The sequence below is a fragment of the Mytilus californianus genome, unplaced genomic scaffold (genome assembly GCF_021869535.1).
Source record: "Mytilus californianus isolate M0D057914Y unplaced genomic scaffold, xbMytCali1.0.p SCAF_9, whole genome shotgun sequence".
NCBI lineage: Eukaryota > Metazoa > Mollusca > Bivalvia > Mytilida > Mytilidae > Mytilus > Mytilus californianus.
In genome coordinates, this window is record NW_026262745.1 from 21151176 (window position 1) to 21178355 (window position 27180).

Here is a 27180-nt window from a genome sequence, read left to right on the forward strand (position 1 = left end):
TTTATAAATTATCTCAAAGTTTAAAGTCATAATTAACTAGTGATGTTCAGTTATTAAACTATATAGTGGGTTTCATTGGGATGAAAGCGTGGTGCGGGATTGGCCGATTTTTTGTAAGCGTGACATGTGAAAAGTCAAATTATTTTGCATGCAAACGGGCAACGAAGTCAGATGGGACACGTGAAATTTAAAGCCCTATTATTACTATGATATGCGGGATACGGGATTCTGACAAAACAATAAGCGGGATCTGGAATCGGACCCCTCAAAAAATGAGACTCCCTGTATAATAATGTTAACCTGGTGAAATAGGACGTGAAATTCCGACTTAGCGTGACTTTCTTGTAAAAAGTAGGGTTCTATTCATACCTATTGTCAATGTCCTGTTCCGACATAAATGTAAATATGACACTGGGTGTTAAAATTCCATGCTATCATCATTATCATCTTATATCGTCAAATATTGCTGGTGGTTTTTTTTTACATGTTTATATATACAGTAAGCTCTCCCTATTTTATCTCATTTATATAAACGGTCAGGAGCCTGTAATTTAGTGGTTGTCCTTTGTTGCTGTATATCATATTTGTTTTTCGTCCATTATTTTGTACATAAGTCAGGCCGTTAGTTTTCTCGTTTGAATTGTTTTACATTTGTCATTTCGGGGCATTTTACAGCTGACTATGCGTTGTGGGTTTTACTCATTGTTGAAGGCCGTACGGTGACCTATAGTTGTTAATGTCTGTGTCATTTGGTCTTTTGTGGAGAATTGTCTCATTGGCAATCATACCACATCTTCTTATTTTTATATATAAATAACATAGATATGTAATGCAATGGGAATTCTAAAGATGAAAGTCCAAAAGGCTGAAATAGTTCGATAATGATTTGAATTATATACAAACAGAGCATATCAAATAAATGTCATATGCCAAATTCCTGATTTTAGCGGTTCATTTGTGAAAATAGTAGAAAAGAGAACGTTCGATATCAGAGTGAATCTATGTCTTGATCAAGCTTCATAAATTGTTTACAGAATATTCAAGATTTTCGACTTTTCTAAAATAAAAAGATGTTGGCTATGATTGTCAATGAGATAAACTATGGCACAGAGATCAAATTAACCTAATACTTTTTGGTGTGTACTATAACAACAGAAGCCGTGATTCCACTGTAGTGCAAGTCGGTCACATCTGTTATAACAGATATGTGCATGGAACCCATACCGCCTAACTAAGTTTAATTAATTCAACTCCCGTCATGCCCTATTAAAAAAAACGTCACATCTCACTGGTAAAATCCAATAAATGAAATTAATAATTCATAATTTTCGTCTTTTAAGTATCAGTGGTCAAGCATTGGTAAAACTTGGCGAAAATGCATGTTATGATATAACGAACATATGAAGATGATAAGTCAAAATTTTCCCTTTAAAGCAAGGGACATGACCATTAATAATGTTAAATTGTATATGGGCGATCTACAATTGTTGACATAGTTCAATGTGCTTTTCTATATTGTATCACTCGTTTAATAAAGATTGAATAACAAGGTTTAGTTTAAACATATTGTATTTTATAAACACAAATAGGATTTAGTCATAAATCAAACAGACTTATTATTTTAACATTTGTATAAATTGGAAAGAATATTTAAATGGCGCCAAAAAAGAAAAAAACAACACAAAAAAAAACCAACTGAACTTAGATGATGACGTTCGTCTTGTCATGTTTTACTATCTAAACAATAAGGAATCTTTGGAGCCTCTAATAAAATCAAACACGTGTTTAAAGATATTTTGAATTGCTCCTATGTACATATGTCAGAAGAAGACTACACGAGGTTCATTTTTATAAATAAATACAGTATGTTTTGTTTATTTTACAGGATTAAAACAAGCAGAGCTTATGAGTATAATGCTGTTCATTATCTTTTGGGCATTTTGTATTTTAGTTCCCTCATTAGCAGTAAACAATACACACAGGTATAAATGTTTATTTTCTGTTTTACAATCAACGTCACAACATTTGATCATTCTTTATTTGATGGATTAAACTATACTGTTTTAATTTACAAACGTTGAATTATCAAATAGAACACAAGGCAAAACATAGAGACCCTTACTTAATCCTCAATGAATGGTTCATTGTGTCATAAGATCGATATATTTTCATTTTTCATTTTTTGCAATATATATAGTAATTTATGATGTTGCCGCAATGTTTTTACCGAAATAGACTTTAAATAATACTTAGGTTTTCGCAAGAAAGAGATCAAAATGTACGTTCGCTGAAGTACTTTGATATACATTCTTTTTTATGGGAGAAATCAGTACAGACTTCTTTTAGTCAGGCTCTGATTTGATATATGAAAGCTTAAATGATAGTATCTACGTTTAATTCGGATATTGATGTTATGTTTTGTTGTTTTTTTTTTTTTTGTATCAAAAACAGAAGAACGCATGCCAATTCAACGAAACACATCCCAATGATGACAATTGATTTAAAAGAACTCCTTCATACTCTAAATGTAAACTGTATGTCCCTTAAAATCTACCAATTACTCAGACAATTCAGCATTTCCCTATCTTAACTGGACATAAGAAGATGTGGTATGAGTGCCAATGAGACAACTCTCCATCCAAGTCACAATGTGTAAAAAGTAAACAATTATAGGTCAAAGTACGGCCTTCAACACGGAATATTGGCTCACACCGAACAGCAAGATATAAAGGGCCCCAAAATGACTAGTGTAAAACAATTCAAGCAGGACAACCAACGGTCCAATCTATATAAAAAACGAAAAACGAGAAACACTAACTCACGACTTAGGACAGATGCATACAAATGCATCGGGTTGTTTTATTAAAAAAAAAACGGATCTTTTACAAATGAAGTTAAAATACTTGTCTGAAGATATCAGCAGTCTGCTATTGTTACGCAACGCTTCCGTTGTTGAAAAAATGGCGAGTGACGGTAATTTGTAAAACACGGTAACTGGTCCTCGACCAGTACTGCGGTTATTTTTCCAAACAATACAAATTATTAATACAAAGTATATGTCAAAAGACATCTAGAACTCTTTCCATAACTTTGGACAAATTCTATATCATAGTTGCATCGATTTTTTGATATCTTTTATTTCAGAGATTTAATACTGAAAACAATGTTTGATGATTATAATCCTGCCATCCCACCGAATTATAATAATGGTGAGTAGAATGTATACATGTTACTTATGTCAAATGTAAAATATTTAATTGATCAAGCAAGGCTCAAATTACAGTTTCTTTAAATGAGTTTGAAGAAAGGTAAGAGACAATATAATTAAATACTACGTCATTCTTATCCTATTCAAAATATTTTTGTATTTGAAAAGCAGACCGACCAGAAGCAATATGAATTTTAAAGTTTCATAAAATTCTATGCAAAATAACCTGTCATAAAAACAACAAGAACTTGTTCTGTGTTAACACAGTTCAAATGCAATTTAAAGTGACACGTTCTGTTACATGTAGGGGTTGTAGTATAATCCAAACCTACAACTGTTTAGTTTTACATTTGGTCAGAAGAGAGTCACCTTACTGCAACGGAGAACATTAATTTCAAACAAGTACATTATAAAATTATAATTATGATAGCAAGAAGAAATGAACAATTTCCTCCATCCAAATACCTTCTACATTCAATTATATTTTTATAATCGGTCGTGTTTCTTTATTTTAGATGAACCATTGACAGTTGAAATACAAGTTTATATATTGAGCATTGATTCAATGAGTGATTTATCAAAGGTAAAACATTACAGTTGGAATGGCCTCATTTCATTTATAATTCTTAATTTCTATTTATCTAATAATTTCTATAATAGGAGTAAAATTTCCGATGTATACACGTATTATAGAACATATAATAACATTTATAACACACGTACGGCTAATCGAAACTGGAAATCTGATTGCCGCTACAGGTTGTTTTACTAACATAAGAATGCATTTAAAATATTGACTTTAAGAAATTACATCGCTAATGGATAATATGATCTGCAACATTAAACGTACCGACTGTGATGAGTTAACGTTAAAAGTGTCTTTTCTAGATGAACTGTCGTAAAAACAATAATAACCAATCATACTGAAAAGCAATGCAAGAAGAACCAATCATATTGAAAAGCAATTATTGATGTTTAATTATTATATGGGAGTATGTACTCACTAACCATAATCAGTATAATAACTTTAACGGTACCAATTTTACTGATTGAACCAGATGTGCATTTTAACAATTAATGTCAGTGATGCTCGAGGCTTACATATTTGAAATCAAAAACATAATAAGAGCATTAGTTGGAATTTGAAATTTGATTTAGAATTAAACACATTTTTACTGCAGGGTAACTTTGATAAACTAATAACTTACTTACTTACTTACTTACTATAACAAACAACATTTTTATCGATCAAAATTTAACAACCTGCAATTATAAACAATAATCATGTTTGCTCGTTTCAAGGGACTTTCCTGGTTAATTTTCAACTGTAATGTGCGTGTCAAAAAAACAAAGGTATAATGATTAAAAAAGATAGTTTAATCAACTTTTCAGGATTTTGCAATGAGCATATTTCTGCGACAAAGATGGAAAGACAAACGTTTAAAGTACGACCGTATACAAGGTGTTCCAGCTTTACAACTAAACACTAAGTCAATTAACGGAGTATGGGTTCCGGACTTGTTTATTTTGAATGAGAAACGAGCAACTATTCACAATGTAGTAGTGCCAAATAAATTATTACACATACAACCCGATGGGTCTATACTTTACAGCATCAGGTATTTTTTAGTTAGCATGTACTCATGTTATATTGAATGGTTTATATATTAGAACTGAAGAGTGAAATGTGGTATAAAATACGGTCACTTTTGGACCGTTCCGACAGTAAAACCATCACTAAATGGGGCATCCGTCTGGCTATGCTGGATGTATAAATACGCAGCCACGACCGGTCGGAATGGGAACGGAAATATACGATAAGATCTATGCACATTACAGAACCTTTACAACTAATCTATGATCCGAAGATACACATAGCTTTTTGATAGGCACAGTTTTATCTCTATCCAACAGATTTCTCGCTTTTTATCCTGGGCAACTCATACATTACAGAAACAACATATTGTATTGATTATTAAGCTGTTTTCTGGGGTTTTTTTTTGGCGTACGAAAAATACCACTAATAGATTTTCATTTGTTTGCTTACTGATGGGATTTGTTCTATTTGCAAAGAATGATCATTTACGCAAAGTTAACAAAAAACTAATTTGAATTCAATAAAACTAGTCGCTTTTATTTAAGTTAAGTGAAATTGAAATATGACTGTAGGAATCATAAATCAATAAACTGGTGATGTAAAAATTTTTACTATGTAGTATTGACAACATATTTATAACAGAACATCATATATTTCAATCAAACTTTAGTGTTCATGCACATTATAAGCAAGAAGGGGCAAACGTCCGTTCAGGGTGTAAATTTAAATAGCTTAATCTACATTTTATCGCAATACTTTTTGAAATATAAGATACTACAGAGACAAAAAAGTCTGCTTCAAGCAATTGATACAGAAAGGACAACTCAAACAATTGATATAATTATGGCATACGCAATGATATCATATTTCATATAACGGAATAAAAATACTCTTGCTACTGTAAGAATATGCAAAAACAATGTCCTTTGTCCAAATAATTCATCTATTTAGGCTTTTTATCTTGACACTTTGAGAACATCGTCCTCTCCAATAATGTATATGTCCATATTTAGAACGGAAAAGAAGGAATGTGATGCACAACGTCATGTATGATACCACCTCTCACACCTTGATAAAACAAGCCTAATATTCACTCTTATTCAACGTGAATAACATTTCTTATCATATACTTAGAGTAAATAACTTATAATTTTTACAGTATGATAATACCATTAAATGAACGTGAATTCCATATTTTCCGAAATGGTGCTTAGCAGGCTGATATGAAAAATTTATCAACTGCTTCCGGTTATTATCGCATGCCTTTCCGCAACTTTATCGCACGACATTTCGACGTCACTCGGCAAATACCGGACAATACACCTCAATGGTATGTGTTCAGTGAAAAAAAATTACAGAGTAGGATATAAAACAAATATTTTTATTTCAGCTCTTGTTTTCGTGAGGCAGTTTTTGATTTTTTGGCATTTTATTCCCTTTAAACCGATCAAACAAGGCTTTGATCTTCACTGATTTTATTCTTTTGCTTCTTTTTTTTCTGGAATGTTAGCTGATACGTCTGTGTGTTTTGTGAATTTTGACACTTTGCTTTTCCTCCAGCTGTTTCACTTTAGTTTGATTAACGCCCAGTAACAAATATTTCTTGCACATTCAGGACGATAGGCTCTTCAAAATGGGTTGATTTTTGAAAGGGGACCATTTTGTCATGCATCCACGGGTCACTTCATGAATTGCTGTAAGGTTCTTTAACGCTCATATTCTGACTGTTTCCTTACAAGACGCATCACTTTTACAGCCGAAATTCGTTTTGGTTTGACAGATTACTGATTTTCTTTTGTTTTGGAGAACTTTTGGTATAATTGTTTATTATTATTTATTTTACGCGTTTTAAGCATTATCACAAAATATCATGTGACAAATTAAATTTTTTGTAAATTTTCAAATCTAAATTGATAGGTATCCAGGTGTGGGGTTGCACCTATACGAATCGAAACCGGGCGCTACGAACGTTTACCAATACATGAACGGACTTGCTTTATGTGTGATAGTAAGATGGAAACTGAGGAACATGTACTACTTGAATGTCTGCTTTATGACGATTTAAGGAACGAACTTTATGAATACATAAATAGTGAAGATGAGAATTTTAATATGTTTACGAATCGTGAGAACCTGTCTTTTGTGTTGGGGTCCCAAAACGTTAATGTTATATACAAATGTGCCAAAACCTGCAAATCTATTTTAGACAGAAGGAGAGGTTTTTTAGGTCGATAATTTTTAGACTGTAAAGTTTTCGTAATTTTTAGAAAAAAGTAACTATCTATCTATCTATCTATCTATCTATCTATCTATCTATCTATCTATCTATCGATAATTTTTAGACTGTAAAGTTTTCGTAATTTTTAGAAAAAAATATCTATCTATCTATCTATCTATCTATCTATCTATCTATCTATCTATCTATCTATCTATGTGAGCGCGAATGGTATAGGAGTGTTGGCAATTGTGCTGATGATTTGGATGTTTGGAGGGGGAGGGATGGGGAATCAAGCGTTATTTTGAAATTTTGAAATTAAATTGATCGTAAGTTATACTGAAATGTGTATGACTTACCAGTTTTTTAACTCTTAAGATTTTTTGTGAAAAGAGCCGCTGGTAGCTGGTATCTTTGATGAATAATAAGTAAATGATCGATATGACAATACAAGATCAACATTCCAATATTTTTTTTAGCTAGAAAATTATTCATATTGGTTTTGTTTTTTTTTTTCTTTCGATTACACCTTTTAGTTCTGGCACTTTGAGAATAAATGGACGTGTTGTTTTGTCATACCAAGTTATTATAATAAGCATTTACCGTTTTTTTTTCAGGATATCTGGAACTTTTTCGTGTGACGTTGATCTACTGAAATATCCTTTAGACAGTCAAATTTGTCCGTTGATAATAGAAAGCTGTAAGTATTGTGTTACACTATAATTCCAAAAGATACTCCTTACCATAGAATGAATTCTTAATGAAGGAATGAAATAATATAAGGCTAAGTTGTTCAGATATTTGTCCTTAGGTCTCTGACGGTTTGTCATCTCAATGACAATCGTACAACATCTCCTTACTTTGTTTTATTTAGACAATGGTGCATAGACTTTAATCCAGCTCAATACCTACTAGCAAGATTTAAAATTGGACGGAAAGACATCATCAAATATAAATTAAATTGAAAACTGAATAAAAGCACAATACCCGAAAGGATGTCAATAGTGCGAAAATGGCATGACATATATCCACACTCACAATTTTAAAATGCTATCAACTTAATTCAAAAAGTAAATCATAACTAAGCTCAAATGTGATCAGCATGGTACGATGTGTATTTCAAATAACAGTTTAGTTATTACCAACAGTGCTGATAATAGTCGTTCTCATATTAGTTATAAGTCAACTTAAACAAATCTGATATGTGATATTTAACATACCTTTCTACAATTAAAATCTACTATTACATACTGGGTTAAATATGGAAATAAAGAGCAATGTTTTATAGCGTTAATTAGTCATGGTAAAGTACAATCACAATAAAACTAAAATGTAACCGAACAAACACGTAATTTCAAAAAAACTAGTATACTTGAAATATACAAAGTATACACAAGTATAGAAATACAACTTTCCATATTATTCTTGTTAATCAAGGTGTCAAACTATAGTGCCAAAGCCATGTAAGATTGTTGCTGGTTTAAAATCACAGCGCTTTACCTAGACTACATATGAAATATTCACGCCGATTTGTTTTCTATTAGCGAATAGGCTACAGACGAGCTGTTTCTTTTTAATATTCAACGGAAAAAAAATTGACACACGGACGATGACGAATACCATTATGTCATCTGAAGCTTCTTTTATTTGCATTTTACGTAGGATATGATATTTTCACTTGAAAATGTCTCCACTTTAGTTTGCTTGAAACACAATCTCGTCAGCAAAATTTACATCCTATTACCAGCTATAAGTACGCCAAATAAAATAGGTAACACAGATCAAAGTCTTCATCAATTGATGTCAATATAATGTAATTCTATGCGACTGTCATACAAGTGAGAGCTTTAGCTAACTATAAAAAAAAAAGGTTTAATCCACCATTTACTACATAAGGAAATGCCTGTACCAAGTCAGGAATATGACAGTTGTTTTCCATTTGTTTGATTTGTTTGAGATTTTTATTTTGCCATTTAATAATCATTATGGACTTTTCGTTATGAATTTTCCTTGGAGTTCTGTATTTTTGTTATTTGACTTTTTTCTGCTGTACACGATTGCAAAAAAATCCATTGTATTGCAATGACAATCGAAAAAAGAGACATATGTCTGCAGTATACAATAATGAAAACAATTGCTTTAAGAGCAATCGGTTACACAGTTTCTGTTGTACCTACTGAACCGAAAGCCGGTAATAGGGTGTTGTTTCTTATTTGTATTTATTTTTAGATGGCTACACGTCCGAGACACTGGTACTACAATGGTATAAAGAAGCAGTAGAAAAGAAAGAAGATATCATTTTATCACAATTCAGCCTTGATTGTATAAAAACATTCAAATGTGACAAACAATATGCTGGAAGTATGTTGATGAATTTCTCTCTCTCTTTCTTAGATATTAAAATATTTGTTTCTAAGACACGTTTTTTTTTTCTCGCAGGATTTATACATGAACATAACAATGTAGTTTATCAAAAAAGGGTCAAACTTTAACGTTAATTGAGATTTTTATAATTTTGATGGTTTTATAATATTTTGAAATTGTATTTTTGTCTTCATCCTAAACTGTACATACAGTGACAAATACAACTTTGCACACACTCAAGAATTCCTTAACTAATATATAATTAGCGTTTAACATGTACAAATACAGTTTCCTATTTCAAGTTAAACCATTTTTATTTTTAGTGAATTTCTCATGTGTACAAATGAACATTAAACTGGATCGTTTGTACGACTACTATCTGCTGCAGATATACGTGCCAAGCATTCTTGTTGTTATATTATCATGGGTATCATTCTGGATTAGTGTTGATGCTACGCCTGCAAGAATATCACTCGGATTACTCACGGTTTTAGCTATGACAACACAAAGCTCCGGTTTACCGAAAGTATCGTATTTCAAAGCAATTGATGTGTGGATGGTGTCATGTCTGTGCTTTGTATTTGCAGCATTGATAGAATTTGCATATGTTAACGTTTTATCACGTGTGGAACAAAGGAGACAATCTCATGTAGTAGATATAACTAATAACAAAACTGAACATATAAGACGAAGTCTTCCAGAAAAGGTAATAGAGTTCTGTCTAATGAATGTGACAGGTCATACTGTTTCCATTAAACTTAACTTACTTCGATTATTTAAGTTAAAATTAAAAGACGAACCAGTAATTTTTGCTTAATTATAAGAAATTCTGTTTAAGTATGAAAGTTAATTTATATACATGTTACTGATCCAGAAAAATTGGTACCGTCGATGTTATCAATATTTAAAGAAAATATTAACTTAAAAATACACAGGAGATTTCATAGGAGTCATTAAAACAGCGCTCACTTTGCTACACGTGTCTTTATGTTTTCGATCTGATACAAGTAACTTGGCAAATATACAGTTATCCTGTATGTTCAGTAAAAGTCAGTACAAGAAGGTTCAGAATTCGAAGCTTTAGCGACGACGTACATTTTGCCTTCCCTGAAACGACAATTGCAAGTTCTAACTGGAAACCATTCTTTTAAAAACGCAAAAACAATTTTTTTTTCGCATTTTGATGCTTCTTAATTAAGCAATTTTGCCAAAAAATTTATCTTCGTACATAAAACTCGTTTTTATTATAATAACAATCGTTTCCAATACATGCATATCTAGAAAGTAAAATTAGATAAAAAAAAATTGTTCAGAAAAACTGCGCCCAGATTATTGTTTTAATTCATTTCATATCAATCTATTGCCATAAGTAACCGTCTTTTGATCATGTTTATAATTTTAGACTGGGAATCAGACTGCATCGAGGATCAACTTATTTTTCAGAAATATGGCCAACAGAGAAAAGGCTCGGAACGTTGACAAGATATCAAGGGTTATCTTTCCTCTGCTATTTTTGTTATTTAATGTAATCTACTGGACTGTATATATATTTGACTGAGATCATATTTGTCTCATCATTCACATGCCTTAACTCATCATGTAATTATTTCGTTTTCTAATTGTTTAAATTCCACGTGTGCCTTTGTTGCTTATATAAATAAAAAGCTGTCTACAGAGTACCTATTATATCCTGTATTTATTTTGAAAAGTGACCAGAAATGTACAAAGTCCCGTTGCAGACCTATACACACAAACACTATATAGTTTGAGCACAAATTATTATACTGTAGGAGTTATTATATTGAAATGACTATTTTTTCCATTTTTAAATTTTATATTGAAACGTGCAGTTTTCAAAGACGTATTTGTTTTTTGTTAATTGTTTTTACCATAAATCAGGCCGTAACATGACCAAATCATTCAATGATCTATTCCTCAAATGATATATTACACATTTATGTTTTTGGTTATTATCTTGAAAACGTACATTGATAAGTGAAATAAATGAAATCTTGTCGTTTATTCCCATGAGTATCAAGTATGCCATTCAGTCTCTTTTGAGCTTGTTGTTTTTATCCGTTCTTACTTTATATAATTATATAGTGCTTATCATTTACCATTCTATCCTCTACGGAATGGGTTTGATGCTCATAATTTACTTTATGTCTTTGGCTTCGAAAAATGTTGGTCTTAATGCTAGTCATTCCAGAAACACGTGTCATGCGCAACGCAATGAAACCGGTGTCAAGCATTTACCTTGCAATGTTTTGTCAAACGCTTGTTTGTGAGCACTCACCCTCGCCCAACCATGAATATAGTGTAAAAGCACATTTTTAAAACAAACTAAAAAATCAGATGAAAAGTGCTTGACTCATCAAATAGGTATTATACAGAAAAAAAAATCTAATAAATTGACGAAATACACAAATAACCAAACTAAGACCTGAAAGTCAAATGTCGTGTGTAAATTACTGGATAGCGATACATTTTATATGTTATATATGAGCTTTACAATGTAAAGCAATACACGAGAAAAAACACGGGTTGATTAAAGGAAATAACATGAAACAAAAACAAGCATTATTTGTTTTTCGTATAATGTTTTGTTATAAATTAGGCCGTTAGTTTTCTCAATTGAATTATTTCATATTTTTCATGTCGGGGCCTTTTATAGCCGACTATACGGTATGGATTTTTCTCATTGTTGAAGGCCGTACGGTTGCCTATAATTGCTTATATCCGCTTTATTTGAACTTTGGTTGATAGTTGTCTCATTAGCAATCATACCATATCTCATTATTTTTATATTAAATGAAAAACAATCATACCACAAATAATTTAATACATTTATCTTTTTCATCAAGAATCAGGCTTTATTTGAGATGCAGCAAATATGTTTACAATCAGGTATTTCGAAAAAAAACATCCTATTTAATCAAAAAACTTTCTTGGAATGGGATGTTGTGGGAGCGTAGTGTAGATTCGAAAGTAATTACTTTCAACAGAATAGAAGGGATCGTTAAAATAAGCGGTACCAGTAGTTTACCGATGATCAGTTCTTCTTAATTCATTTTGAATCAGAAAATTAAGATAAAATAAATAGAGAATGTGTTCATAGGACACATGTGATGTCCCCGCTTGCATATAAAGTTATAAAGGGATATACCTCAAGAATGGTAAAAGTGACGCAACCCAAAAACGAAGCTGCAGTGGGCCATAAAAAAGTGCGGGAATCACATGAACCTCTTACGGGAAGGATACCAGAAATGTCGACAATGTAAGCACCACCTGCTATGCAAGTATCATCGCCATACGAATCCAGACTTTAACGCCATTTTGTCCCAGGTTAGAGTTGTCTTTTTGACACTGTTCCTACATCTTTTTTTTTAGTAATATTGTATTTATATTGTGTCATAGATCAAACTTATTCGTTCAGTGTATGTTTACTTGTTTTTGTTTAAATAGATATAGGAAGATGTGGTATGAGTACCAATGAGACAACTCTCCATCCAAGTTACAATTTATAAAAGTAAACCATTATTGGTCAAGGTACGGCCTTCAACACGGAGATGTCTTTTTGATCGAGTAAAGCCATTTCAATGGATATTTTATAGTGTGTCTTTTTATATTGTAATGTTACACTACTGTCTCGGGTTAGGGTGAAGGTTAGTGCCTGTTAAAACGTTTAAACCCGCTGAATTTTTATGCACCTGTCCTAAGTCAGGAGTCTGTTGTTCAGTGGTTGCCGTTTGTTGGTGTGGTTCATAAGTGTTTCTCGTTTTTTATATAGATTAGATCGTTGGTTTTCCTGTTTGAATTGCTTTACACTAGTCTTTTTGGGGCCTTTTATAGCATGCTGTTTTTTGTGAGCCAATACTCCGTGTTGAAGGCCGTACTTTGATCTATAATTGTTTACTTTTTATACATTGTGACTTGGATGGAGAGTTGTCTCATTGACACTCATACCACATCTTCTTATTGATTTTTTTTATAATTAGTCAAATGCACGAATTTTAAGAAAAACTTCCGAATAAATTTTTCACTCCAGCAAAAGTTAGTTCCATTATTTTTATATGCTTCATTACGAAATCATAAGATGAGTACTTAAGAAATTGTCAGGGAACTTATCAACATGATTGAAAGACTAATGCTAACTGGAAGGCGAGATTAAACGCAATTCGACGAAGTTTAGGAAGGCAAATTATAGTTGAGAGCTTTAAATGTTTAGAAGTGGTACAATATAATTGATTAATAGATGACTTTTCTCCGAGCGTAAGACTTTAAATATAAGAAGAATTTATAGGTTCATCATTAAGAACTTCCGAGTAGTTTTCACATAACACCCCTACCACATTCTTAATTGCGTTGTCGGTCCATACGAACAGAAATACCGTCTACATATCAGCAAGTATTGTTGAAAATATCTACATATCTGAGCTGTAGCTTTTACAATACATGTGTTTGTTAAATGCGAAACTAAAGAAATTTCAAAAACGTAAAAGTAGACTGTTACAAATGTATAAGTCAATATAATTTAAGCGGTATGACGACAAAAAATTAAACAAAAATATGACTTATCATATTATTTTAGCATATCAACAATAACTTGTGCATCAACATGCAGAAGCCAGCACTCTAGCCGAACATGAGTCTGTCTTTTTAAAAAAAGTGTTGAAATTTTTATTCCTTAGTTTATCCTTGTCTGTGTAATATCTTTCGACTGACGTCAATCAAATAATTGTCTTTAGGTGTCAGACCAGACCACCAATTCAAAATCCCTATCTATTCAACCAAAATTTAAAATTTTGCAATTATCACAGCTTTCTAAATCTTTTACCTTAAGTTTAACTTCATAGAAACCCGGTATATCCTGAATTGTACATGTACCCTCTTTCTTCATGCCAATTTTCAACCAATGTTTTAAAGTCTTGTAAAGATTTACTACCGTTCGGAAGTCAATTACTACTAAAAATAACCCCTGGTTTTCTGGAAATCTTAAATAAGTATACTATGGAGCGCATTAATCTTCAATTTTTAATGCAAACTTATGGACGAGTAAGTTTTGGCTCAAAATGGTCTACATATACATGTATTTCTCTTTCACCAAAAGTTTCATTTCTGCAAATTTGTTTGTTAGTTTACGTAAACCATGACATCAAAAGTACTATCTTTTGTCAGGGAAGGGGTACTTTTACATACGTTCTAAATAAGTTGATGAATTGGTGGTCTGACACCTTTACTCAGCAATATTATCAAATTCGCGTATTAGCACAAAAATATCTACAGCTAAGTCAACATTGCACAGACATCTAAAGTACATATTTTTTACGTTTAATGAAACAAAAAATGCACTAGTTATTTGAAAAGACGATTAAATTATTTTCGGTCTATAATATTACGTACAGTCTGTAAATGCAATTACGATTCTTTTGAATCATTATCTATATTATAACACATTAACCAACAGCTGTTGTTGTTTGACAAGAAACGGTTCAAATTAATTCCCTACTCAGCTTTATTGAAATAACTTTTCAATACTTTTTTGCAATCAAACATTTGAAAAAAAAGTCCTATTGTATTATTACTCGCTAATTACCCTTTTTTGTATCGCTTATCAAACCATGTGCCCAACTGATTGTATGAAATATTTAGAGTTACTCCTTCAAAACAGTATGGATTTTAAACGATAGCTAAAATGTATAAATTTAATATGCCACACCGTCAAATGAAACGGGCGTTGTATTTTGATCTATTGCAAAATCTTCAAGAACATTTTGCAGTAATATGAAAACTTTTGATTTCATACGCTTTTTACTACTATTACACATGTTCAGGGGAAAGATCGAATAAATCGTGTCTCTTTAAACAGAACGTTTACTACAAAAATGAGAATCGTAGATACACTTTTCCTGTAATAGACTGTTTAGGTCATGACAAATTTACTTTGTTAAGAACACCACTGATTCCAAAAACAATTACACCAAAGATTATATCATCAAACGGCAAGACTTTTTATATATCGCCAACATGTTTCTTGAAAGATTGATATTTCAACAGACCGCCGGTATGCCAATGGGTATCTAAATCTAAAACCTGATCTTCTTATACACTATGAATACAATTTTAAAAGAAAGGATCAAAATTGTATCATTTTCGTGGTGAAGAATTTTAGTCTATGAAAGTTCTTCAAAACTTTTACCTTGTGCAAAAATGCCTCTTCGGTGAACAAATTTAAATAAATGAGTTAATATATATACACCCGAACCCCTCCCCTTAATATTTTGATGTAAGAAAATGTTTCTGTAATAAATTAATTTTTTTCACTTGACTCATATATGCATGCTCGTTTGATGGATGATCCTTTGAGTCTAAAGTATACTATGTTTTTATATATATGTATATGTAAAGACAATCACCACTTTTGAATTTTACACCCTTTACTATAAAACATTTATAACCAGATTCGTATATTGATTTTTTTTCTATACATGCTATATGGACTGCATATACTATGATCTGGCTACAGCTAAATCGTAGTATATGGATACAAATCTGCTTTCATGTAACCAAATTAAAAGAAGAAGATGCGATATGATTGCCAATGAAACAACTCCACCAGAGACCAAATGACATAGAAGTTTACAACTAAAGGTCATCGTACGGCCTTCAACAATGAGCAAATCCCAGTCATGAAATGACAAATGTAAAACAAATCAAACGAGAAAACACATGGCATGATTTATAACAATAAATTAAAAACAAATATGATATACGGCAACAAACGACAACCACTGAATAACAGTATACATTAATTTGATTTGATCATACAATATCACGAAACTACAAACAAGTGGGAGGTTTAGCTGGCTATAAAACCAGGTTTAACCTACCATTTTCTTCGTAAAGTGTCTGTTATAAGTGAGAATATGAAAGTTGTTCTCCACTAGTTCCGTTTGTTGATATAGTCTAATGTTTTCTTGACTTCCCCCTTTTAGAATTTACCTTGGAATTTGGTATTTTTGTAAATACTTTTATACTTCAAGCCAATTTGTGATGCTTTCTTATACATGTACCATATTGAGCAATCCTATGCATGCGGATTACATTGGCTTAGGAGCATGTACATGACTGAGCGTGTGAGATCAGATCAACAACCTTTAATATTCTCTGTGTTAAAAATAATGTTAATAAAACATTTTCTATAATCTCAGCATATTTTCCTTTATTTAGTCTGTTTCTGTACATATTAACACAACCCATTTTTCATTTAAAATTATCAAATGAAAAACAAATAGTTACCTTTTCGTTTCTTACATTAGTTTTGTAGTACGAACTAATATTTAACTATCAAGAATTGTCGGGTTTTTAACAATCAGAGGTTTAAAATACATCAAGCCTATTTTTGAGTCAGCAGTAGATGTTAGACACAAGTTCGACACTACGCTACGTAGACGCGTAATTAGTTGCAATAAACTGCAAAATGTTGACTGCGTTTGATATGCGCTAACGTTATAAAACAATAATACGGGAAACCTTTTGAACTTGTCGCACTTTATTATTTCAATGAAGAGGACGTTGATACCAAGAGGACAATATAAAACAATAAGAAGAAGAAACACATGCAATACCAAAGGAAAAAACTCCGATGAAACATTCAACAGAACACTACACAAAATGATACAGAACATCAGTGAAAGCTCTGTTACTTTGATATATTAATTTTTCTAAATAATTTATGAGATTGTTTTAGAGTGTTCCTTTTAAAGTTCATTTCAAAATCGGAACACTTGTTGTGAACATTGAAATTGGTTTTATGAAAAGCCAGATATATATGCAATAAATCAAGCTTACGTGAACTGAAAATAAATTTAGCATTTTTTTTTACAGATCTGCCATCAAACACTAAAATCCGCAAAACAAAAAACATTGCGTGCTTTTTTTCTTGTTCAATGCGCACGCTTATTTTTGAAAAGATTTCACGTTGTCATATTTTTCGAATTTCATTTATCATATTTATGGCAAACCATTAAATATGAGGCAACAGTAGTCTGCCGGTATTAAATTCTCGTAAATTCATTTTGACAATACAAATCAATGTATCAAAAACTGAGGAAAATGCATTTACTCGAAACTAAACGAGATCGGAAACGTCGACAGGTTAATCTATATCTGGGTTGATTTGGAATAGTTTGGTATCATCTCTGAAGAAATTTTATGATCTCCATTTGCACCCGGTTAAACAATGAACATTAGGATGTAGGTTATGTTTACGTGATTCGTTTAATGAAACGATTTAATATTTATTTGCAATACCTTTTATCATGTTTCCATTTGAAGAAATAGTGAATAATTGATATTGTAGTATATGTTAGTGTAGTGCACGGCATGTATAAGACAAATTGAAGCAATTTTATTGATACACGGTCACTGATAGTACCTAAATATATCAATATTTTATTGATATTCAGGTATCAGTTAGAGGGATAGTTAAAAAGAAAACATATGTACCAAGATGTTCTGAAATTAGAAAATTAAAGTTTAATGTAGCATCTGAACGAAGGTATATCGTAGTCATGAGATGATTACTATAAAATGCATCAACACAAGTAGACACCCAACTCAGAAAAAGTGTTTGCATTCTTTTTTTAAATGTATGATACAATTTTAATACGTACAACACGTGTATCTGTTATAACGTTCATTCGGTACGATCAATTTAAAAAGTTTTCTCCGGGCACTCTGTGTTCCTCGACCAATAAAACATAACGACAAGAAATAGCACAATAGAGCTGAAAGTGGCGTTAACATCAATCAATCAATCAATCAAAAGTTTTGAATGCCAAAATTCTTTTTTAATACAATCTATTGCACTTAAATTTGTTAACATTACATCTAACATTTTGTATGATGGATTAAAAAGTATATATGCACTATGTATTGTAAAGGAATAGCTTTGTGTAAAAAGAAAGCTTTGTCAATGTTAATACTGTATAAATGTTATCATTATTTTAAGACTGTATTACTGGTATTCAGAAAAAATTGTTATGAATTACATAGTTTTTTGTTTGTTAATTCAAGTTAAAATGACACCTCCTTTGACCCCGTTGTAATTGTATACTGCATTTGTTTGCATGTTATAATGTTCTAAATAGTGCCTGTTCAGTCGCATAGTCATTCCCTTTCTCGTTTTTGTAACATGCATACTAATTTTTATTTCTATATTTTGAAAATCATAAAAGGACTACAAAGTATTAATACTTAAGGGACGTGTAATTTTTGTACTGAACATCAATTTATAAAGTACTTTTAGAAGCTATCAATTGAAAATGATGGGAAATAATATCGTCAAATGTTATATCTCTTGTAAAACAAGTATAACATGAATATATCATTAATGATTTATAGTACTGTTGTTTCTGGGGTTTATAATATTTTTGCAATGGACACATTAGCGGAAAACATTTGAACGACATTGATGTCCTTTTTAAAGCCAAAGTTATTACAGCTATGATGCTTCCAATGGTAATCACTCTTTGAATAGAGCGCGTACATGTAAAACAGAACGGTGTTGATACAATATTTAATATTTCAAGCAAGATAAACTTGAGGGGCCTGATGGGTTATTTTCGTTCTTCGTGATCGGCGCATTTTCGCCATCGTGATCCGATTTTTTACAGATTTATTTGTTTTTTTATATTTTCGTGATCCGTGATCATGGAAATTTATTTTCTGTGAATCGTGATTGACAAAAAAATCAACTCTTGAATCGTGATGAGACCCCTCCCCCCCATCAGGCCCCTCAAACTTGCATACATTCGATGTCACATATTTTTGTATTAAATTTTGGCATGTTCATTACATGTTTATCAAAAAAGTAAAAAACAAAATAGAACATTCTTCATTGCCATTAGCTATCTCTTAGTTTCGGTGAGTGCTCTTCAGGGAATGAAGTGTTGTTCAAAGATCTTAAATGATTCCTGTTATAATCATTCTTAAGTGATGTAAGTCTTGACATAATATTTAAAAAATAATTCTTTCATGCCATGCTCTTTGCTCATTCTAACATTGGTAGGCATTATATTTGTCAATATCTTTATACCGAGCGTAACCGAGGTTTAAAAAATGACACATATAATGCCTACCCATGTTAAAATGAGCATAGAGCACGCCATGATAGAATTATTTCGATTTTTATAGGAAAATTTTGAACTTTTGTACTTGGAAGCGGACCTATAATACACGCTCGGCCATTTTTATTTGATCAACCAAAAACGTTATAGAAAATTAACAGTTTAACGATAAAAAATGAACAGATACATTTAAACTTACTTTCATAATGATTTTTTTTTCCTAGCGATTAACACCCACACAAATGTCCATTTTCATCTCCGGCATTGTTCAACTGACGTTGCAATTTCTATTGTGATATAGCGGTGATATGATTGCCAATGAGACAACTATCCTCCAGAAACCAAAGATAAAAGCAATACTAGGTTTTATCAACTGTTGGTAGGGATGAAAGTATCATTGTTATTTATCATAATAGTACATACATGTATCAAAATAAGAAAAAGTGTAATGTATAATTCACCTAGAGCTAAAACATTGTGGCACTTGCGATATTTAGAAACAGCTTTTAAATACTACATTTTAATATGAATGTATTCACGATCATTGCCTTTGCAAAATTTTAAAAGTTATACAGTAAAGCCTTTAATGAATTCCTCGTGGAAGCTTAAGTGAAGTACAACATTTGGAGGAAATTGTTTTTTTGTAAACTGTTTAAATTTGAAAATCTATTTTTTTTTTCTCCGAAGATTCCGTATCTCTTCTACAACAAATTGAAATTCATCAATAATCTAACTATGGTCGTTTCATTTTTTCTTATTAAATCCAACACAAATTTTGTCCATTTTCATAATATAGTTCTTTAGTCTTTGACAATTTCAGATTCTTAAATGAAAAGATGATTGGAACGGTTATCTTTACTGAATGTTTAAAATCCCAGGAACGTGTTGTTATTGTCAGATGTCTCTGTCATTGAAAATGTACAAGGTTGTGTTGATAATTATTATGAAATATTCATTTTTAAATATTATTTACTCTTCGAAGCATATTCCCATATATATGAAGTTAAAATGACTCCAAGGAATCAACGACTCTCTTTGAACTGGGACAAGTTATTTGTCGTCGTGACATGTTTAGTTATTGGCAGTTGTGAAATATGAAAAGTTCATATCTCCAATTCTATATAAAAATAAGAAGATGTGGTATGATTGCCAATGAGACAATTCTCCACAAGAGACCAAATGACACAGAAATTAACAACTATAGGTCGCCGTACGGCCTTCAACAATGAACAAAGCCCATACCGCATAGTCAGCTATGTAAGACCCCGAAATGACAATTTAAATATAAAAAAATGTATAGGATAAAACTAACGGCATCATTTATGTACAAAATAATGAACAAAAACAAATATGCTACACAGCAACAAACGACAACCACTAAATTACGGGCTCCTGTCGTTGGCTAACTCGGCTGTGTATTTTTAAGTGTTGGATTAAGTTGATTTATGTGTTGTATCCGTTTTTATTCTGTAGTTAGTCTCCACTTCGGTTTTATCATGCATATCTATTATATAGTCATTTTATAAAACTTACTGTTTGCAAAATTATAAATTATTCTAAATAATAAGGATGTTCTTGTCCCAGGCAGAAAACCCTGGCCGTGTTAGGCGCAAATTTTTGGAAGTTTTGGTCATCGGTGCTCTTCAGCTTTGTACTTGTTTTGGCTTTCAAACTTTTTTCATCTGAGCATCACTGGTTGGTCTTGTGTGGACGAGACGCACGTCTGGCGTATTGAATTTTAAGCCTAGTACCTTTTGTTAGCTATTATTCATGTGTTTCTTTGTCCTATATGTTCTCCCATTTATTTGTATTGTGTTCCAGTCATGTGATGTTGTCGTTTTGGTGTTGTGTTTGACGTTGCCATAAAAGCGGGAGGTTTGGCATGCCACAAAACCATGTTCAACCCACCATTTTTTTCTTAAAATGTCCTGTACCAAGTCAGGAAAATGGCCATTGTTATAATTATAGTTCGTTTCTGTGTGTTTTTACATTTTAACGTTGTGTTTTTGTTGTGTCGTTGTTCTCCTCTTATATTTGATGCGTTTCCCTCAGTTTTAGTTTGTAACCCGGAATTGTTTTTATCTCTATCGATTTATGAGTTTCGAACAGCGGTATACTACTGTTGCCTTTATTTGGACAGACACATACAGAATGTGGCTGGGTTAAACTAGTTTGAAGGCGCCAACCATCCCTCTAATCTGGGAAAGTGGTGTAACGGCACAACACAAGACAAACTATGTAAAACAATAAACGAAAACAAACATGAGAAACAGCAAAAACCGACTACCATTCAGGTACAGGCTCCTGACTTTGGACAGGCACGTATTGAATTTGTTGGTATGTCCTTAAATTTTTAAGGGATATTCAGTGTACGTTAGTGTTCAGTGATTAATAATGTATACAAATTAATAAAACAGTTTGATTAGATAAATTAATTACATTAAACCTACTTCAAAAAAAAGTTTATCAATGCGCTAAATGGATAAAAGAAGCTTCATATGTTTTTCTAGACTTTGTCACATATTGATGTAATTTATGTATAATATAGCTGTAAACAGTTCATATATAATTCTCTCATGTGGACAATTAACATTTAAAATGCATCACATTTTAATCGATATAATTAGACTGTCACGAGAGAATGTGATTTGTCATGTTATCTCACATGGTACACTCTGCCTAAGGAAACGCTGCATACGATAACATCCATTTTTAATACTTATAATCAGAGATCTACAGAAAAGGTAAGTTTGATGTTGTTGAAAGATACCTTTTTTATTTTTTTTGTTTGTTTTTAATTTGGTTTGTTTCATTATATGCAGTGGGTCATTGTGTCATATGCCACTTTCATACATAACTAAGATTTATACAGGATTCAAAAGGAGTATACACTTTTTAACGATTACATTATCTTCTTTCAAGAGTTAAAAGCTTTCAATTAAAAAAATAAAACTGTCCAAGGTTAGGAGCCTAGAGTTAGTTTCACAAAAAAACTTACGACTAAGATTGATCGTAAGTCATGAACAATTCAGTATACTTACGATCAATCTTAGTCGTAAGTTTTTTTGTGAAACCGACTCCTGTTATTTAGTGGTTGTCGTTTATTGCTATTTCTCGTGGATTTTTTTGTTTATTATTTTGTATATTTTGTTCTTGTGTTGTGCCGTTACATCACTGTCCCGGATTAGGGGAGGCTTGGCGCTTTCAAACATGTTTGACCCCGCCACATTTTTTATGTGCATGTCCAAAGTCAGGAGCCTGTAGTTCAGTGGTTGTCGTTGGTTCATGTCTATCATATTTGTTTTGCGGCAATTGTTTTGATATAAATTAGGCCGTTCGTCTTTTCAATTGAATTTTTTCATAATTGTTTTTAAGTTGGGGCCTATTACAGCCGACTATACGGTATGGGCTTGTCCCATTGTTCAAGGCCGTACGTTTGACTATAATTGCTTCATTTGAACATATATAGGTGGATAGTTGTCTCATTGGCAATCATACCACATCTTTATCTTTATACATTCTGCATTTCCACGCATTTGTTGTCTTTAAATCAAACTTGTATCAATTTTTTCCGCTCAAATCGATTCACCGGCTTGTCTTGAACTTGTAGTAAGGTAGGAACTTTGTGTTGAAAGCTTCACTTTAAATATTCGGTGAAGAACACCAATAAATTCGCTGTTTCCTTGTGTAGGAATTTTATACATATACTTGTGTTCAGCGTGCCTCCATTGCATTATATACTATAAAACTGTGTCTAATACAAAACCAAAATTGAGCTGATTATCATTTTAACTGAGAAATTATTTAATTCAAAATCTTGAAAAGATTTCAAACTGACGAGAACAAATAGCACATTTTATAAATAACAAAAAAAAAAAGAAATGCGACATTAATTTAGAATAACATTTACGGTACCATTTTGTTTGAATTAGATGCACATTTCGACAACAACTGTTTCTTTAGTAATGCTCGAGGCCATTATATTTGAAAATCCAAAAATTTTAAAAAAGACCTTATCAACCGAAAAGGACAAACAGTATAGTCAAATCCGGACAAGGAATCAGAGCTTTCTATGAAGGAGATATATTTAGAATTATGGCTCTTTAACTACGGTCTAGTGGTGGTTAGCTCTGACAAAAAATAAAAAAAAACAGTGTTAAGATATAAAAATTGTAAGTCAAAAGGACAATGCCCACCAATCAAAACATGATACCAGAACAGCAAAATGAAGGTAACAGGCAAGATTTAGATTGTAAACAACAGATGATGACATGTTTAAGTCCGATGGTAGCAATACTTCGGCGGCATTTTTCTCAAGTGTAGTCAAACATCATATTGAAATCATCAGGCGTACAGCAACCCTGAACCAAATCTGAAAGTATCAAAACAAAGTATCAGACCTCTTTGGCAACAAAGGTCCGCCAAAAGAACTTTTGTTAACACACGTAGAAATCTAAAAATCACTTGCACATAAGATCAAACCACAGATTGTTAGAGGCATTCAAAGAATAAAAGAATGTAGAGAATATACCTAGACAGCAAATTACACAAAATGATGTTGCTAACAGAAGGCATCACTCTAAGAAACAAGTCGATACCTCTGCATTCCCGGGACCCATATTATCAAAAGGATAATTACATAACAGCAACAGTACGGCTAGAAAACATCCAACTATCACCAGATGTTGGTCAAATTGACAGAAAATTAAAACAAAAAACATAGGTTCTCACTTTAAACAAATAAAGACTCAGGGTTGATAACATGCTTACCAACTGCTGTACAGGAGATAGAGTACTTATATGCAGAAAATTGGACAAACCACTCCCAAAGTTTCTTACAATAGGCTAGCATACAGCCAGAATTTATCACTTTGGTCAAATGAAAGACACAGACATGTTCTTGTGCAACAAACGTCGATTGAAAGGACAAAACATAAACAACTGTCCAAATGAGTGAAAGTGTAGAAGATGCAATAAATATGGCCGTACAATGTTTGATTGCCCTGACTTTTTAGCAAAGCAAATTGAAAAAAAAATATGAAACAGAAGGAGATGAACAACAAGCCTCAACAACAGTTGTTGTTGATGAAGATCAAAACACATATAGCATTCCAGAAAGCCAACACACACAACCTCTTTCAGATAATGACAAAAAAGATGATAGTGATGAACAAATGAACTAACAAATGGAGAAGATGAAGACAACATGATATATCAATGAACAAAGAAGCATCACAAGCAAAATAAAAAAGAAAAGAAAAAAGGAGATATATTCCTTAATTTAATATAGTTTCTGAATTTTTTTAAACAGCAAATTTTATTAACACAATATCCGTAATTTAATGCCAGTTTCGAAGTACTGGCTACTGGGCATGTGATACCCTCGGGGACTGACAGTTCATCATCAGATGTATCGACTCAGTGCTAGTAATAACATTAACGGTACCAATTTGATTGCACCAGATGCGTATTTCGAAAATAAGTGTCTATTCAATGACGCTCAAGTTTAAAACATTTGAAAATCCAAAACTTATTAAAAAAATGAAGAACTTATAAACCAAAAGGGACAAAATAAGTGAAATTTAACATTTCTATATTTAAAATAATTTGAAAATATTCATATTATTTCTTAAAATTGACTATGGTGTAGGTTACATTGTAACTGTCAAGTTTTACAACTGATATAGATGTAATTAAAAACACAAATCAGCAAATTAATGACTGCTTAATCAACAACTTATATACTAGTAATTAACAATAATAATCAAGTTATGTCTCGCTCGTCTATGTTAACAATTTACGGACTCCATTGATAGAGTGTGCTCCTGACACAAAAACTGCATAAAGAAGAACGATCATTGAAATCGACACTACTACGTTTACGGGCACCATCACAATTCGCGATGTCTCTGTGTTTCAACTCAACAGCAATATGCTTTCGAGGTCTCAAATATGTTTATACCAGAACAATCTTCTAATCTGCAAATTTACCAAATGTGTTCTAGTACTAATTGCTACCGTTTTGAGTGTGGATTCGTACGAATGATGGTGCCTGTATAGTGAGAGACGTTCACTATGTAGACACACAAGATCTCGCCCCTTTTAGAGTTCATACGATTTCCTCAGAATTAGTTTAACCTTGATTTGTATATTCGTAACAGATTTATGAGATTCATACATAGATAAATTAATAATGCCTCTAAAACAAGTTAATTCCAATTAAATGATGAAATATGCATATTTTATAATAGAACGCAATATTGCATATAGTTTCACAAGATTTCAAATGCATTGGTATTATAATGTAATTAAATAATCAACTTCGTACTTTATTTGGCCCTTTTAATTTTATGATTCGAGCGTCACTAATAAGTCTTTGTATACGAAACGCGAGTCTGGCGTACCATATTTTAGAACTGGTATCTATGATGCGTTTGTTTATTATATCGGCATGATATTTCCAGTAGAATGGTAACAAATGGGCGAAACCTTTTAAATTTTGGAATTAAGGTTTCGCATTGTTTCTTCTTTATTCAATTATTTATTTTGATATTCTAAAACCCATACACTGATGGCACATTATGAATGAAATTAGAGAAAGTATTTAAATTACGATTTAATATTTTTATTAATATTATTTTGTATTTTTTTGTCTAGATAAATTCTACGTTGATAAATTGATAAATTATTAAAAAAAAAACCCACAAAAATTAGATTCTTCGTCCTTCATGCTAACTTGACCGATAATGGATTTGGTTTTTCTTTTATGCCCTTTTTTAATTATATAGCTGCTCACATGATTAGGTGGTCATACTTGTCTTTCATTTTTTGGGGTATGAGTTCATGATGAAGAAAAATCCAGAAAGGCTCTTCGAGCGCATCAAATTCATAAAGTGATTTTATCATTTGACCATTCTGTTGTAATTAAAACTACACATTTTTTATACTTATTTAAATTTTCCAAAAACAACGAGGAAATAAGTGTATGGTTATGAAAAATAACAACATAAAGATTAAGGTTCTGATTTATTTCTTTACGTTCATGTCAAATTGCCAATTTGAATGTATTTTTAACTGTCTATTTTTTATTTTACCCGGTTTATGATTTCCTAAGATATGCGGAAAATATGTAAACGTTTTAATTGACAACAATTACTAGTTTCCCCATTTGTCTTCTAGGTCAGAGTAATATTTGTCTTCCCAACGCACTGAAACGGACCATTTTGCATACCGCCTGAGGATTTCCAAAGCATTGAGGAAAAATATGTTTATTCGATGAATGACAACAGCTTACAAGTCAAGAATTCAAATATTTCATAAGTGTGTATGTTAAATTCCCCCTCCCCCTCACTAACCCAGTCAAAATATAGAGCCTATCATTTGAAAACGCAGATATACTGTATGCACCCTTCAACTTTAATATAAAATTTTTGATTCTGATCGAAGTTACTTTATCTTGGAACCGATAGACTGACATTATCAAGATGCTTGATTTTCTTGATTGACAACATATTTGTTAAGTTCGGAGAACTTGTTTTTAAACAAACAATGAGCATTTCAATGGGAACAAACTGTGCTCCTCTTCTTGTCGATATGTCCTTGATTCATATGAGGCAGACTTCATACAGGAGCTTCTAAGGAAGAATGAAAAGAGATGAGCATTATC

General features: G+C 31.9%; 1 protein-coding gene across 1 annotated transcript in view; it reads left to right on the forward strand.

Annotated features, from left to right (window-relative positions):
* The window catches only part of LOC127715309 (glycine receptor subunit alpha-2-like), a 30872-nt gene extending 19926 nt beyond the window's left edge, over positions 1–10946 (forward strand). Inside the window, exons 4-9 of the mRNA XM_052221346.1 lie at positions 3724–3791; positions 4601–4827; positions 7638–7720; positions 9250–9381; positions 9708–10090; positions 10828–10946. Coding sequence (XP_052077306.1) covers positions 3724–3791; positions 4601–4827; positions 7638–7720; positions 9250–9381; positions 9708–10090; positions 10828–10863 — 929 coding nt within the window. The 3' untranslated portion in view covers positions 10864–10946. The remainder of the gene's footprint in view (positions 1–3723; positions 3792–4600; positions 4828–7637; positions 7721–9249; positions 9382–9707; positions 10091–10827) is intronic.
* Positions 10947–27180: the final 16234 nt, after the last annotated feature.